At 43.1% G+C, this 15,971-nt stretch overlaps 1 protein-coding gene across 3 annotated transcripts; it reads left to right on the forward strand.

Moving 5' to 3' along the window:
• The first annotated feature begins 200 nt into the window (after positions 1 to 200).
• On the forward strand, positions 201 to 13,902 carry CSF2RB (colony stimulating factor 2 receptor subunit beta). 3 transcript variants are annotated; one of them, XM_056482079.1, is made up of 14 exons: positions 201 to 439; positions 1,141 to 1,426; positions 3,522 to 3,651; positions 5,597 to 5,781; positions 6,101 to 6,249; positions 7,072 to 7,243; positions 7,325 to 7,457; positions 7,557 to 7,717; positions 8,565 to 8,710; positions 8,811 to 8,985; positions 9,998 to 10,088; positions 10,228 to 10,297; positions 11,099 to 11,202; positions 11,505 to 13,902. In XM_056482079.1, exons 2-14 carry the CDS (start codon positions 1,357 to 1,359, stop codon positions 12,706 to 12,708), a joined length of 2,790 nt encoding a protein of 929 aa, XP_056338054.1. In that variant the 5' UTR covers positions 201 to 439; positions 1,141 to 1,356; the 3' UTR covers positions 12,709 to 13,902. The 3 variants fall into 3 exon arrangements, with proteins under 3 accessions (XP_056338054.1, XP_056338053.1, XP_056338055.1); XM_056482078.1 differs by having other exon boundaries at positions 1,144 to 1,426; XM_056482080.1 differs by having other exon boundaries at positions 1,267 to 1,426.
• The last annotated feature ends 2,069 nt before the right edge of the window (positions 13,903 to 15,971 follow it).

Raw genomic sequence — 15,971 nt, forward strand, 5'->3', positions numbered from 1 at the left:
TGCTGCAGTCAGTCTTTTCTCTTTCTTAAAATATATAAGTCTCATGATCTGGTAATTGCTAACACACAGATTGGCAATGACAAACTTCCTTTCCCTCCCTTCACAGTTAACCCAACAGTCCCATCTAAGTGCGTGCTTTGGGGGCTAAATTAGGAAGTGCAGACTTCCTATTTTGTGCAATTGCACAGGCTTTCCTTGAAAGGGGGGTGTCAGCTTCTCTGAAAGTGGCATTTGAGGTTCACAAAAGATGTAGCAGTTATTTTGGAGACTTACTTGCCAAGAAAGTCCTGTGGTTGGTTTTTACTTCTGTCTCCAGTTCTAGGCAAGTGTGGGTTTGCTGATTTCTGCATCAGAGGGTTCTGGTGCTGCAGGGGGAGGCTGGACAAGGAGAGTCACCCATGAGGTTGAGTCATCTGCCTCACAGACAGCCCTGGATCAGGTAAGGCAATGGCTTCCTTGCTGGGGGAAGCATAATGGCAGAGTCTCATACAAGGACTTGTGACTTACTGGGGGATTCCTTAGCTGCAGTGATTGTTCAAAGGCTCAGCCAGCTGTTTCTGGTCCAAGTGGCATTTGGGAATCTAAAAATCAATAGGAATTTAAAAGGAGTTTTTCCATGTTCTCCTAAAGCAGAAAAAGTCTCAGATCTGTAACTTACTTAAGTAGGTGAATTATGATTTTGAGAGAGCAATGAGAGGTGGCCAAAAGGATTTAAATTCCAGTATTGAACAATGTGGTCCATGGTCCCACATGCTCAATCTACTTTCACGCTCTACAATCACAAAAAAAAATTAATTTCTTTTGTACTGTGTCTTCAATTTGCAACTTGTTTGGGGGGACACCTAGAAAAGCAGTATGTTGAAGGAAAATCTCAAAGTGAATGAATATGGAAATCAAACCACTACAGCTCCTAGGAACTGTGTGGTTGAGATCATGTTTTTAAGGAAATTAACCAGTGCTGTGGTTCATTAGGAAGGCTTTAAGCATAAAGAGCAGAAGAAAGAAATGAATTTTAAGGATGAGTTCTCATTACAAATTAGGATTTTTTCTTGTTACTACTCAACTGACTGAATCCTTGCACTTCCTTGGGAATGTATATTTACTTCATCCTTTGCTTGCATTGCAACAACACACCACAAGAAGACGTGAATTTTGTCCTACAAGAAATGCTTGGCAGAAGTTCTTCCTGAATGTCACTTCAACATGATCTTAGAGAACTTCCCTTATTCAGTTTTACTTCTCTTTATGTGAAACGAAAACAAACAGCTCCACAGTAAGCAGGGCAAGAGAGTAGCCAGTGGGCAATGAAAACTCTGAAATTCTGAGTTAGGATCAAGCCTGTGTGCAGAGGACAATATGAACATGAAAGGGATTTTCATCCTGCTGCTGGATCTGCATATGGCCTTCTGTGCCCAAGCCATTCGAGGTGAGATTCAAATTTATATTATTTTTTATCCTTCCATTGTTGCCTTTCATTTTATATCTGTCTCCTTCTTTCAGCTAATGCTCTTCCTCCTTTTCTGCTTGCTTTTCTGCTTCCTTCTCTTGTTTTCTAAGCTGTAAGAGAACAGACATCCTGATCAAAACCATGTGCAGCCAAATGGGTTGTATGTGGGTGGTATGGACAGGTGAAATACTGTTTAAATGGATAAGATGAACAAGCTGATTGGATAATGAGTGAATGAAAGGAGGGACAGACCCTGATAATTAGTGAAAACATAGGAAAATAAAGGGCTGCATAATTCAGATGGGAGTGCACAGGAGGAGAGACACGTGGCCAGGCACAAGACAATGTGGTGGGGGATACCAAGAGCAAAATCCAGATGACCTGATTTTCTTCTTGTGGAATAGCTGACAGATAAAGACACCATCTGCCATATCCATTGCTTGAGTTTCATTTCTTACAAAATGAGAGCTTATTCCTCTCCTCTCCTCTCCTCTCCTCTCCTCTCCTCTCCTCTCCTCTCCTCTCCTCTCCTCTCCTCTCCTCTCCTCTCCTCTCCTCTCCTCTCCTCTCCTCTCCTCTCCTCTCCTCTCCTCTCCTCTCCTCTCCTCTCCTCTCCTCTCCTCTCCTCTCCTCTCCTCTCCTCTCCTCTCCTCTCCTCTCCTCTCCTCTCCTCTCCTCTCCTCTCCTCTCCTCTCCTCTCCTCTCCTCTCCTCTCCTCTCCTCTCCTCTCCTCTCCTCTCCTCTCCTCTCCTCTCCTCCTCTCTAATTTGGTTTAACACACCTGGGAATAGAAGGTACACCATACCTGCCACAAGACTAGGCTCATGGCCATCCTAAAGACAGCAGAAAAAGAGTGTTGTCAGGAGTTATGCCCCCTGGACATCTACCTTTTCTAATGCAGATGCCTCATGTCTGCAGTAGCTGGAGGAGTTATGCTGCCTGACCCAGCATCAGTTACAGGATATCTTCCTTTGAGGTCTCTGGGGGAAAATGGATTACTGTGTAGGTCAGACTGGGTTCTTGGCATTCTGAGCCTTAGCCCCACATTCAGACTCTCATTTTCTATGTAGGATGCTCCATTTTCTGGTTATGCAAGGAATGCTGTAGAACTTAGCTTGTCCTGGTTTTCAATAGAAGATCAAAGTAAGGTCCTTCTTATGCCTGCTAAGACAGCATCATTCTGTTCTGATGGGTTTTGCCTGTAAAAAGCCCTTCAAACAAGCTGATTATAGCTCTCATCAGGAAGTATTATTTGAGAGAGCACACTCACATCTTTGTCATCTGAAGGTGCAATATCCCAATAGTGAAGGATGGATATTGCCTTCAGAGAAAATAAGGAAGGATTAGAAAGCAGCTGGCTACACAGTGCATGTGCCAGAAGCAGTCTGTATTTTTCACCTTCACAGTTGTGAACTTTAGAAAAAAAATATCCTTGATGAGAGATCTGGCCATCTCTGGATCACAAATCTAGTTCCAACAAATTAGTTTGGACATTCTTCTGAGTCATATCAAGGCTATTCCCAGAGCATCTCACCTCACTTTTAAATAGACCTTTCTAGCATTATAAACTTTACTAGGAAGTTAGTAGCAAAGAAGTTGTAGTAGTAACACATAAGGAGGAAATGATCACCATATGTCTGCTGACCATGGTATCTATTAATCCTTGGAAATACTCAGTGCTTGAAAAGTGATACCTTGGCTGGAACTGTATGCCTCACAGGCACAAAGATTTCACTTAATTGTTGTTAGCTGTAGCTTGGTCTGGACACTTGTGTGTTGTGGAGAGGTGCAGAATGGTCACAACTCCACACATTTTTATGAAGTCATGCCCCATCCCTGGAGATATTCAGGGCCAGATTGAATGGGGCTCTGAGCAAAGTGGTGCAGTGGAAGGTGCCCATGCCCATGATCTTTGAGGTCCCTTCTAACCCAAACATTTCTATGAGTCTGTGATTTTCTGGGTCCAAGAGGAGAGTACTGTTATCAGTCCCATACCCATTCTGTACCTCCTGCTACCTCTCACCATTTATACTTTTAATCACTACAACTTTTTTTGCCTGAATTCCTTTCCCAGAGAGCATCCCAATGAAAAGCTTGAAGTGCTACAATGACTACAGCTCACAGGTGACCTGCACATGGATGGAACATTCAGAGGCTCATGACCTCCTTGGTATGGTTCTTTACCAAAGGGATGATATTAATATGTAAGTACCTGAAATGTGCTGAGCTACATAAAAGTCCAAAGGGAAATTTGCCATACCTTGGAATCCTGGGGACAAGCAGTCAAGTGTTTAGAAAGCACATCCACCTTTCTTTTTGAATTAAGCAAAAGTTATTCCTGCTTCTGTGGTCCTATCTAGGAAGAAAGGAATAAATAGGCTATGCCAGGAGAGTTGTTTTTATCACCTTGACAATTATTTTCCATGATTTTGTTGTAGGATCATAGATATGAAATAAGATGGGGCATATAGGCTGCTAATAATCAGCATGAGGGGAGAAGGAGGTATCAGAACAAGTGTGGGTATTGTTTGCAAACTCTACAGGGAGGAGGCATTTCCCCTGTCATTTTGCTCATTTAGGAGCATGACTGAGAGTGTGGTTTTGATAACTTTTGAGAAATATGTGTAGACTGTATATTTATGAGATAGAGAGGACTGGTAAGTCCTCTATCTGTGCCATCAGCTTTCCTCCCAGAGATATTGGTGTGTTTATGACAGTATCTCTCTGTTACATTTGTTTCCTTTTCAAATGGGAACCAAATCACCAGACTGGATTGTTGGTGAGGATAAGAAAGAACAGAAATGGAGGAACAGTTAAGGGAGAGAGGAAGGCAAAGATGGATAGCTGAGAACAAAATTATTTAGAGTCTGGGGATACAGGAAGAAAAGGAAAGAGGAAGAACTCTTGATTTTATTGCAAACAAGAGGGAATTAATAGACCTAAAAACAGATAAAAACAGTGGAAGAACAAGGAAAAGATGATATAAAGTTCCTTGGACTAGTGGAGGATTCTCTGAAACTTAAAGTGATAAAGTGTGTCCATCATGAGGTGAGCTGAGGTGAGCTAATCAGACAAGCAGGAATTAAACATGGACACTCACAGCTGAAATCAAAATGGCCAACAATTAAACAGAATCAGCTCATGGATGAAGAATAGTTGACTAAACCCCAAACAGTAAGGTAATGCTGGTGAATAGATAGGGCTTCACACCTTTTGGGCTGACTCTTTAATTGAGGCTACAGACATACTGCAGTGTCCAATCCATACTTCAGCAATATCCCTGGTTATCCTTGCTAATGCCCACCTTATAAAAATAGCAATACTGCTGAATAATGCTTGCTGACATATAGTTGGCTAGAAGACTCCATCCTATCCTGGAAGAGAGTATTTGGCCTTAAATATTCACAACTTAATATTTCTCATCTGAGCTGGAACAAGATAATATACTGGGCTTGAAGCCATAAGCACAAACAAAATTCCATAGGGTATATAAAGAAGCAAGACATCTCTCCAGCTGCTAAGGCTACTGCAACCTCACAAAGATTATCCTCTCCTGCCTAGTTTAAAAAATTGTTTCTAATTTTCATGATGCTCCTTGGCCTGGAGAAAGGCCATCTGAAAGAATGATTTACATTGTGGATGAAATCTTTAATGAATACTTAAGATCCCTTGGCAGAACAGAACTACTAAGGATACAAAAAACCAAAAAACATTTTGGTTGAGAATTTTTTCTAAGTGTTTTTTTGGTACTGCAAAATGAAAGTCTTCAAGCAGCTTAGGATCATGAGAAATGTTATTGTCTTTAACTCTGAGTAAAAGGTGTATTTACATGACATTAATTTTCATCATACTATTTCTCACCTCAAAATATGAGATTACATAGAGCTAGGCTAAAAAGTTAGGAAAATGAACAGGTACTGTAACATTCTGCTGCACAACTTTGAAATGGAGATGCAAAATTCTGGTGTTAAAAATGTTTCTCACTTTAACTGATGCAAACCAGGACTAATAGGAACAGAGAGAAGAGGACATAAGTGCCTTTGTGAATTATAATAACAGGATGGGATGAAATTGGTTTCAGGAGTTCAATTTTATACTAACTGCAGGTCTTCAGATCAGATCTTCATAGCTCACTTTCTCTGCACACAGGGAGGACAAGGACATGTTTTGCAAACGCCAGACAGAAAATGACTCACTTGAAACTCCAGATGTGTATGTGCACTGGGTCTGCCACAGGACTACAGCCTATTTTGGAATAGGGGTAGAAGATTTTTATGGCTTCAGACCTAAAAAGGAGCTTCAAACAGAACTGGATGTTAATCTTTTCCAAAATGGTAAGGCTTAAGTACCAAATTCTCATTTCCCAATGAATTTGAATGATTTTTGAGAATGTATTTGGTGTTCATCTGGAATTGAATTCCATTGTAAAAATTACCAAAGAGTTCCACATTGAGAGGGGTGGGCAGGGAGAGAAGGCAAATTTCTGAGAGCAGCTGGACCTGGTATCATCTCAGGAGCTAGTCAAGCAGGAGGTACTTGGTCTGTCAAGGATAAAATACTCTGGAAATGGGGAAGCTTACCTAGATGTTTTCTTCCCCTGTTTGTGTCATTTCCTCATTATCTCCTCTCATGCATTGTACCTTCACCTTCCAGTTCAGCCCCTCCCACCTCAAAACCTCTCAGTCAGCTCAATGACATCAGGAGACTTCTTGCTGACCTGGAAAGCAGCTGAAGGAAACCAAGGGCTGGGCAATGCACTGGACTATGAAGTCGCTTACAAGCGAGAGTGGGAGTCCTGGGAGGTAAGAGCAGAGGAGCTGAGCTGTCCTGCTTCAGGCTGCTCCGTTCTGGGCATTCTTGAAAATCTGTGGTAGAAGTTGTGCAAATGGATGGTCTTTCCATTCTCAGGGACTGTGAAGAGATACAAGTGGTTTTTGGGTCAGGTGGAACGGGCTCTCTCTCTGTTAGCAAGAGACTTGTCCAGTGAAATGCCATTTTTCCTGAACTGAATGCTGAACTGAAAGCAAAGATCCCTCATTCATTCAAAGAAACCCTCAACCATTGTACCTGGATTTGAGTTGGAGTTGAATCCCTCTTAAACTGAATTAAATCACGTTCCAATAGGAGGCTATGAGTCAGTGTGAGGAAACATGAAGTTGCTCCCCCTTTGAGACAGATATGTTTTGGGTTATTTTGTTTAGTTTTTTGTTTGGGAGTCCATATCCTTTGCCCTATCATTTCCCTAGATCTGCATATATTTCTGTTCTGTACCTGTCAGCCTGATTTTTAGATTTTAAGGGAATTATCTTGGCCAGATTCCCACGCAATTCTGCGCTGAGCAGTGCTATGAACACGTGTAGCTGGAGCTGGGGACAGACTGGGCTTTGCAAACTGCAGGAGTTTGCTACTTGTTGTGGGGAGAGATTGTGCCAAGCCTCACCTCCTGGATTGAGCTGCAGCACACACTGGAGCCCCTCTTGTGTGGCAGGGAGGAAGCACCACGTGTGCATGGACCATCACACTTGTGGGGCTGTTGAGATGCAGCCTGGCAGTCCCTCCTCCTCTCACTCTCTCCCTGTCTTCCCTCCACTCCCCAATGTCCCAATGTCCTCTCCCCACCACAGGAGGCTGCCTGGCTCTGGCTGTCCCACAGCACACACTGCAGTCTGAGCCATGAGCACCTGGTCCCAGGCAGCAGCTACGTGGCCCGTGTGCGAGCCAGGCCGGGCCAGGGCAGCAGCTGGTCTGGGCAGTTCAGCCCGTGGAGCCTGGAGGTGTCCTGGAAGACCCCTGAAGGTACATGGGATGGAGTGCAGGGTTGGAAAGTGAGAAGCCAGGACTTTGCTGTCACTAACCTTGCCCCTGTGCTCTCTGGAGGTGGCCTCCAGCCCAGGAACCTTCGCTGCCTCTTCAATGGTGGAGATGGTCTGACGTGCAGCTGGGAAGTGAAGAAAGTGATCACCACCTCTGTCCTCTTTGGCTTGTTCTTCAGGGCCACCCCAGCATCAGAGTATGTGCTCTGCCCATGGCAGTGTGTCTGTGCCTCTCCCATGGGGCTTCTGCCTGCCCAGTTCCCCTGATTTCCATTCATCCTCTTTCCTCCCCTCAGAGAAGAGGAGTGCTCTCCTGTGCATGAGAAGATTTTGCCCCACACCTCATATGTGGTCCAGAGCTGTGAGATCCCTGTTAAAAATTCCAGCAACCAGAGCCAGTACCGTGTGTCTGTCCGGGCCAAGACAGAGGAGAAGTTGATTGAAGCCCACAGAAACAGTGAGTTTCTGTTGTTTCTTGTTTCTCCTTGTTTCTTGGAGAGATGCGTGTCTGAGCAAGTGTGGTGATGAGGAAAAGTGAGTGGGAAATGGAAGAAACAATCACTGGTGAAGAAAGGGATTATATGAGGTCAGCTCTGGGGTGTAGGTGTGGAGTTCCTCAGTGGCACTTGTTACTCTGAGGAAGGTGACAGTGATGGAAACTGTTGTGCAGAAATCCAGGTTGTGACCTGGAGCTTCTCAGTGAGCCACCCTGCTGACTTCTCTGTGATTCACATTCATGAGTGTGCCAGGTGACAGGGGACTGTGGAGAGAGGTGTTTGGGGCAAGTAGGAGTGTGTCACTATGTGATTCCTCAAGAAGCCAGTGGGTTTGTGCAATGGTCCCTGGAACACTGGATCAGGTAGGAATCCTCTGCCCAGCCAGGTGCACCAGGTAGTCCATCTCTGCCCACATGTGTCTGAAGGTATTTTGGTGACTTTTCAAACTCTAAAACTGGGGCAGTTCCTGCAGTGGATGAAAATATCAGGAGGTAGCTCCAAGAGAACTGAAACTTTATTGAAATATGGTGGACAAGTACAGATACCTCAATTATTGCTTTGCTGCTTTTCTGTACACAGGGAGTGCTATCAGTATTCACAGGTATGGATTTTCTGTTATTTGGTAGTCTACTGTTGTATTTGACTAGAAAATGAAGATGCAGAGAGTTAAGAGGTGTTAAAAAGCTGAGCCATTATACATGGCACAAAACAACTTTGTTTCCAGTCCCTGGAAATGTTTCACAACGTGGAAAGAGAGCACTGGACCAGTAGGTTGGTAAGTGCTCTGAGACATTCATTGTGTTCCAGTTCAGGTGCTGCCGCCTGCAAATGTGACAGTGACAGCAACAGAGAACCAAGAGTATGAACTAAAGTGGATAAAACACCGTTTGAATTATGGCTTCATAACACAGAGATACCAAGTCAAGTACTGGGAAAACAACCGATATGAAGAGGTAATTTACAAAGTGCAAGAGTCGTGGATATTCCTTTGCTGGTCAAATGGAAAGACAGTTCTTCTCACCTCTGTCATTTGTGCTCTTCCCCTCTCCCCAGACTCTCCAGGAGTTAAATATCAGCAATGATAAACCTCCCTTCATCTTCACCCTGCAAATGCTGGCAGCATCTACAGAATACAGGGGGAAAATGCGTGCAAGGGTGAATGAGCCGCCGACATACGAGGGACCTTGGAGTGAATGGAGCCAGGAGTTCAGCTGGAAGACTGAGAGTGGTACTTTTCATGTATCTGCTTCTGTCAGGGCTTGGTGGACTGTTAATGGTTGGAATGGCTCTGTAGGATAACACATTCCCTCAGCTGGGGTTAGAGTGAGCTGCAGCCATGGCCCAGCTGGAGTCACTTACCAGGGCAGCTGCCCTGCCTGCATCCTTGCAGTACAGCAACACTAGGGAAGGAAGTGAATGACCTTTCCAGCTTCTTTCTTACTTGCCTTTATGGGGTGGGTATATCTAACCATAAAGCTTTCCATGTGGAGGATGAATCAAAGACATCCTGCCCAAAAGATTATCATTATTTCCTGATTCCAGCAGTCCATTCTGCTGCCAGTGACTAAAGAGCCTGATACTTTAGGAAGATAGGACACAAGCCATCAGCTTTTTATATCTGCAGAGTGACTATAAGGTTGTGTAAAACTCACAGTGGAGTCTGCTGGAGATAAAATCTTTTCATTTTTTTGCTGTTTATGGACTCTGAGGCAGAATGTCTGACATCATACAATTTTTTGCCCAAAGTAACATGATCTTGCCTGGTTTGTCCTGAAGAAAGTTGTAGTGGTTATACTGTGGGCAAATTTTGATGTATTGTGTGTATTTGTGTATTCAGGGAGAAATTAGTGTGCTGTTGTGGCTGTTAGCAGGGGGAGCTCTTAGAAAATCTCTGAGACCTCATTTCCTCTGAGCCCTACAGAGTCAGGCAGACTGGAGATGTCTGAAGTCATGCCTGCTGTTCATGGTGGAGTAAGGTTCATAACCATCTTTTTTTTAGCTTAAAATGTCTAATTCTGATGTCAGTAAAAGCTAAGAAGTGAATCAGTAAATGAAACAATGAGCTCCTTTTGTCAGTATGCTGTTCAGGTCACATTTGGAGGATATTCCAATATTTTGAAGGCATTATGATCCTGTTCCTCCATCTATCAAATTCCCAACATAGTGGCCAGAGTGAAAAACCTTTTGAAGGAAACAGCCACTCTGCAGGTGCATACCTTTTTCTCTTTTCTTGGTTTCAGTCCTGTCACCTGTGATTCTCCCCGTGACGCTCCCAGCTCTCATCATCGCTCTGCTGATGGTTGCTTACTGCAGCTATAAGTATTTCCTCAGGTAGGCTTGCACTGCAACCTGGAGACTCAGCAGCCCATGTGGGTGGCATAAAGTCTGAGGCACTTCTTGTCCCCCAGGAGTCAGCCTTTTCTGGTAGCAGCAACACTGAGAAATATTGAAAACTCTGTTCTTGCTGCAGGAAGAAGAAAATGTGGGAGGAAAAGATTCCGAACCCCAGCAAGAGTCTCCTGATCCAGAGCTACCTGGGGGTAGGAGGGAACTGTGCCTTCAAGGATTCATTATTGCTCTTTCTTTTTTAGGACTTCCAATAATCTTAAGTGCTCTTCTTGTTTTCTAGTCCACAATGAACAGATATCTTCATTTATCAATTAGTGGTTTTTAGGAGTTCTGGTCCTACTCAACATAACAGGGCTCTTATATTTAACAGACCTCTTTGTGCTGTGCTTGTCAGCACAACTGTGATTTAAAATCAGTGTAGAAAAATTTTCAGAACTTTAAGATTTCCTGCTCCTGTGCTTTTAAAAGGGAGTTCTTAAACTCTGCCCAGCACTTGTGGACTCACCAGCTCTCAAAAGCAGGTTCCTAGTAGACACTGCCAAATAGCTCCCTGAACAGTTTGAAGTTTGCTCTCTTGAAGTCCAGAGTAGCAAGTCTACTGTTCCTTTTTCTTTTTTCCCATTACTTTCAAAATTTTAAACTCAACCATTTCACGATCACTGTGGCCAAGGCAACCACCTACTATCAAATTCCTCAAGTCCTCTATTCACAAATAACAAGTTTAGGAGGGCATCTTTCCTAGTTGGCTCACTGACTACTTGTAGTTAGGTCAGTGGTAAGGCAATAAAGATTTGAAGAAACCATCTTCTGGAGAGGAGAACATACCTTTGAGTTGTATTAGTGAAGTTGCATCCCTGTTACCAGGTGCTATACCTATACCAGGTGCTATAGTCTCTCCTATTTGTTTCCTTTGTCCACAAGGAATGTACAATTCCTGATTCTACTGCCAGTGAGATACTGCTCTTTGGTCATGTCTGCTTTTCCATTTCCAGAAAGGACATTTGGGAAGTTGGCCAACAAGCAACCAACTGGACTTCAACAAATACAACCTCTCAGAGAAGATGGAGCAGGCTAGCTTCCTGCAAGTTGTGGACAGGTGAGTGAACAGCACACAGTACTGACACTGTGGATGGTCTCTAAGACCTCTCTGCATCACAGCAGAATACAATCAAATGTTCTGTCACTAAAAATCCTTTACAAGTTGCTTTTGAGGAGAAGATTCAATTCTTTACTACAGGGGAAGCTGCATCTGCAAGAAATTTTTTCTAAGCCTCTGTGTAGCTACGTGTGTTTTTAACTAAGATTGGTTTATGCTCTGTGTTTAAAACAATAATCTGTCTCATTGTGTTTAAAACAATAATCTCTCTCACGAGCAACTTTTACCTTTCCCACATTCAGGCAGGCAAAGGCTTTGGCAGAGTGCCTTGAAGGGCAGACCAGGAAGACAGATGCTTTCCCTGTTACACCAGACCTACAGAACTCATACCAAGCTTTAAATGAGTCAGAGCACGCCCCAGTTGCCTGCTCCAGTCAGAGCACTGGTCGTTCCTTTCCCATTTCAAGGAGAAACAGTGCTGATGCAAGAATTGCTTCCCACTCAGCAATCCCTTGCTTTGCTTTCAATGGTCCTTACTTGTACAGCCCAGTGGTGTCCTCTCACTCTGATATACATCAGACCCTGGAAATGGACCCTGTGGGACTCAGTAAGAAATCAGCTTCCCTGCAGTATGTGATTCTCCCAAGGGAAGAGTCTCCCCAGGCCCCACAGAGGCAAGAACAGCCAGGAGCAGCTTCTCCAAAGGACATGCTCCCAGATCAGAAGGAAATGATGCAGCACCTCAGTGACAAGGAAGAAGTCTCACAGGCCCCACCAGGCTGTGGGGAAGGCACCAGCAAGGGAGCAGAGGAGCAGAACTCTCCGAAGGCTCTCAGCTGTTCCACTCCTCCTCAGCAGTGTCCCTTGGAGTACATCACCACAGACAGCTCACTGCTGCCATCAGCCAGCCCCTCCACCCACCCTCCACTGCTCACATCTCAGGAGTCACCCTGTGGCTCACAGGAGCCCCAGCATCCCAGTGATGACTCTTACCATGAGTTATCTCAGGGGAAAACTGGTGCCATGATCCCAGCTTCAGGCCAAGCACCAGCCTCATCTCCTGAATTGCACCAGGATACGTTTGGCGACTATCTTACTGTGCCTGGAGGTCTCCAGGAACATTCAAACCCCACAAAGATTTCTTTGCCTGTCTTACAAGAGGAGAATGGTATTCCTAGAAAGCAGCCTTTGTCAGAAGGGAACTTGGTGGTGTTAAACCCTGACAGCACTGAGCCAGTCTTCCTTTGCCAGGTTGGTGACTATTGCTTCCACAGCATAAAATCCATTGTGAAGATGGATAACAGCCAGGAAGAGCACCAAGTCAAGAAACTTTCTGAAGGTGAGACAACACTTGGGCAGCCTGTATGTGATGATGAATCCATCACAGGCAAGGAAAAGGATGCATGGAAGAGAGAAAAAATAGAGGCCATTCAGCTTTTCAAAAACCTGAAATCAGATGATTACTTTTCCTGGCAGCAATCTTTGAGGATCAAAGAAATCTGTTAAATGGATAAATATTAATGAATATGAAAGAGACAGGTAACTGAAAGAAGTCGCAACTATCTGGTGAAAATGAACCCTCAAACCTAGGAACAAATAAACACCAGTTCCATTTTCAAGCTTCCAACATGTTAAAAAACTCGAAGTAGCTCAATATCATTCTCGGTGGTCTTTGCAGATTTGGCATGAAAAACAGCATAAATATTGCCCTTCAGTGTTTTTCAAACTTTTTGGCTTATCCATGATGAACAGTTTATCCTCCTCATGATCCTGTAATACATCACAATCATCTTGCAATTATATCAGATTGCCTGGCAAAACTGGTGGCAAGAAATGCAGACTTAACAGCTTGAAAGGCTATCAGAAGAAGACAAACTTGGAAACCTTGGAAAGAAAAGTTCTATCCTTAAAAGCAATTTTGCTTAATTTCTGTGCACTTGTAAAATAGCTCTAAAAGTCACTAAGGAACTTCTGTATCTCTGCCTTTCCACTATGGCATGAAATAGATATTGTTTAAGGTGGAAAACCCCAGACAGTTATAGAAGCACAAATAAAAAATAGGGAAAAAGTGGTTAAAATCCAGGAAAACTTTCTTAATGGTAAAGTGCAGTATATCACAGTGGATTCAAAGGATAAGAAAGAAACATTGCTGGGATACATAAATCAAGTTGTAGAGAACCATTTGGAAGAAGAAATGTTGCTGGAAGAAAACCCAAGGGCTCCTAAGGTTCAGTGAGAGGGGTGGGGCAGATAACAGAAAATGGCAGGTAAGAGATGCTGGGAAGGTGCACAAGCCTGTAACTGCTGGGGTTCTTCTATTTCTAAGTGTTGAAGCACCATATGATTTTCTTTCAGGTTTATTGACTGTTTATGCACTATATACGTCATCCTAACAAGTAATTGATTCTTTGTTTGTTTTTTTTTTTCCCTTAAATAATGAGAGTTGAGAAAGAGGAGTTTTTTCCTAGTTTTGCTGTATAGAAAGTGGTGCAAGGTAAGAGCACTTGTTCAGAGCTGCTACTCTGTTATCAGTGGAAAGGTTTTGGTTTCAGACCTGAAGGTGGACTTGATTTCCAAAAAAACCATATTTTTTTTTTTCAAATGTAAAATCTGTATTAATAAATGTATCATTTCTTCCTGTAAGTATTTAATTTCATATGTTAAAAACATTGTGTTTGCAATAAAATTACTATTAGCTCATTTGCTCAAGTCTGAAAATTTCTCTGGGTTCAGCTATGCCATATGTGAGGTAGGACATTTTCTCCTGACTTTGCTGTATTACTTGACAGAGAAAATTAGTTCTGTGTTTGTGCCACCCAATTCCTCCTGCTGGGTTAATGGGACAGTGCTGATTCAGAAATTAGAGTGAAACTATTTGGATTTTTGAGAATTTAATCCTTGTAAATACCATTTTAAATCTAAAGGCTGTGCAAATTGAACCTGGTGCTCTTCACAGCAGAAGGCAGGCAGTTGCAGCCTCTGATAGAGAATAGTGATGAGCACTTTAGGAGATTTGCAATTTAGACCTTTTGCAATCAATGGATTTTTTTGTTAATCTCTTCTTTGGCCTTTTATAAGTGGCACAATTAATTTCTTCCAGGATGTATAATTGTGCTCTATCAAAGCATGTCCTAAAAGGAGATGTTCAAATTCATATGCAAATGTTGTATCTGAATGAATATCTTAGATATGCATCACTTTGCTGGGGTTTAATAATCAAGAAGAATAATGAGTTGGAGAAGATTTGTTCAACTCTGTGGTTTTTGGATAAAGCCCATTTGCATTGTGATCAGTACTCTGACAGCTCTCTGTTCCTTCTGTTCCTCTGCACTTCACTGGGCATTTGCAGAGGCTGATTTTGGAGACAAGATTTACAGATAAAAGCAGATTTTTCCCACAGAGACAATATTATCATCTGAAGGAGCCTGTAATTTGCAGAGTAACATGCCACTGTCAGGAGAGGGGAGCTGCACAGTGGTTTGCTTGCCAACTGTAACAATTCATTTAGAGCAGAATGAGCTTCTGCTCTAGGGACTCTTTCTTCAATATCCACCTAAGTATCCTTAAATAAAATATGTAATGAGCATTGGAAACAGAGCTCATAATCCATGGCTCCTCTCTGCCAGAGGAATACACTTCTTACTGGAATCAAAACTTTTATAAACTTAACCCGTTGCTGATCCTATGGATTTTCCATTCTCTTCTCATGAAATCCAGATGCAGTGAGGGTGGTAAAAAGCATTTTACAACCCTGTAGCCTGGTGATTCGAAACTTAGAAGCAGTCATGAGTCCCAAATCTTCAACTTCCTGATCATTAGCTTGAGCTATAAAGTTACTGTGCAAGGCAAGTTGCTGCTCCCTTCCCCAGTGCTAGGTTCTGATATGCAGGAGTGGAATCACCATTCTGATGATTCAGGAGCCAATTATTACATGCTCCTCTCTGTAGGGCTCCTCACTAAGTAGTTCCAGCCCCTCAGCCTCTATATCTGCATGATGAGTCACCAGTGTTTCCTATACAGTAAAAAAAAAAGAGCTATGAGGTGATTGCAACCCTTTGTGCATGCTCAAACATAAAAGATTGTGCCCATGTTTCAACAGCAGGCATTTTTCCTTGCTCTGAAGTAATCACTTTATCATAATCTTCACCAAACAGAAACACATTACTTGAATTTGCATGAGACTAGGGTAGGAAGTTTGTGACCTCAGTAGTTCTAATTAAGGGCAATGGTGAACTGGTCTGTCGCTGTATTTCTGTAGACTTGGGGGTTGTTTCATGTAAGGAAGGAAAATGGGGCTGAATGGTTTGCTAGAAAAAGAAATCTGTGGTGGAAAACCCTCCAAGACCTCAAGGAACAATAGCTGGAGAATTTCAGAGAATCCTCTGCTGGGTAATGGAAAACAAACCAACCCATCCTGCAGTCCCTGCCTGGTTTCTTGTTCACACAATCTTATTCCCACAGAACTCCACTCTACCTCTTCTTCTCACTCCCCACATGCTCCCTCTGCTCTCACTATGGAGATGAAATTTCCATGAAAAGAAACTCCAGATGTCACATTCTGTACAAGGGGAGCAAATAACACCATGACTTGATGCCTCTTTTTGCCCTTTAGAAATCCTTTCAAGTGTGTGCCAGGATTCCATATGCTCCAACCCTGACCCTAGCAGCTCCTCCTACTACACAGTGGATGTTCCACCACAGGATTCAGTGGGTGAACTCAAACTCCTCTACAAATTTGTACAACAACAACCAAATTTAGGTCAAAACAT

This window comes from Oenanthe melanoleuca, chromosome 1A (genome assembly GCF_029582105.1).
Source record: "Oenanthe melanoleuca isolate GR-GAL-2019-014 chromosome 1A, OMel1.0, whole genome shotgun sequence".
Classification (NCBI taxonomy): domain Eukaryota; kingdom Metazoa; phylum Chordata; class Aves; order Passeriformes; family Muscicapidae; genus Oenanthe; species Oenanthe melanoleuca.

Excerpts from the sequence above, each read along its gene's own strand:
- CSF2RB (XM_056482079.1), top strand. The coding sequence starts at position 1,357 with ATGAACATGAAAGGGATTTTCATCCTGCTGCTGGATCTGCATATGGCC. Across the intron at positions 8,711-8,810 it reads AAAACAACCGATATGAAGAG|ACTCTCCAGGAGTTAAATAT; the intron begins GTAATTTACAAA and ends CCCTCTCCCCAG. Across the intron at positions 10,298-11,098 it reads TGATCCAGAGCTACCTGGGG|AAAGGACATTTGGGAAGTTG; the intron begins GTAGGAGGGAAC and ends TTCCATTTCCAG.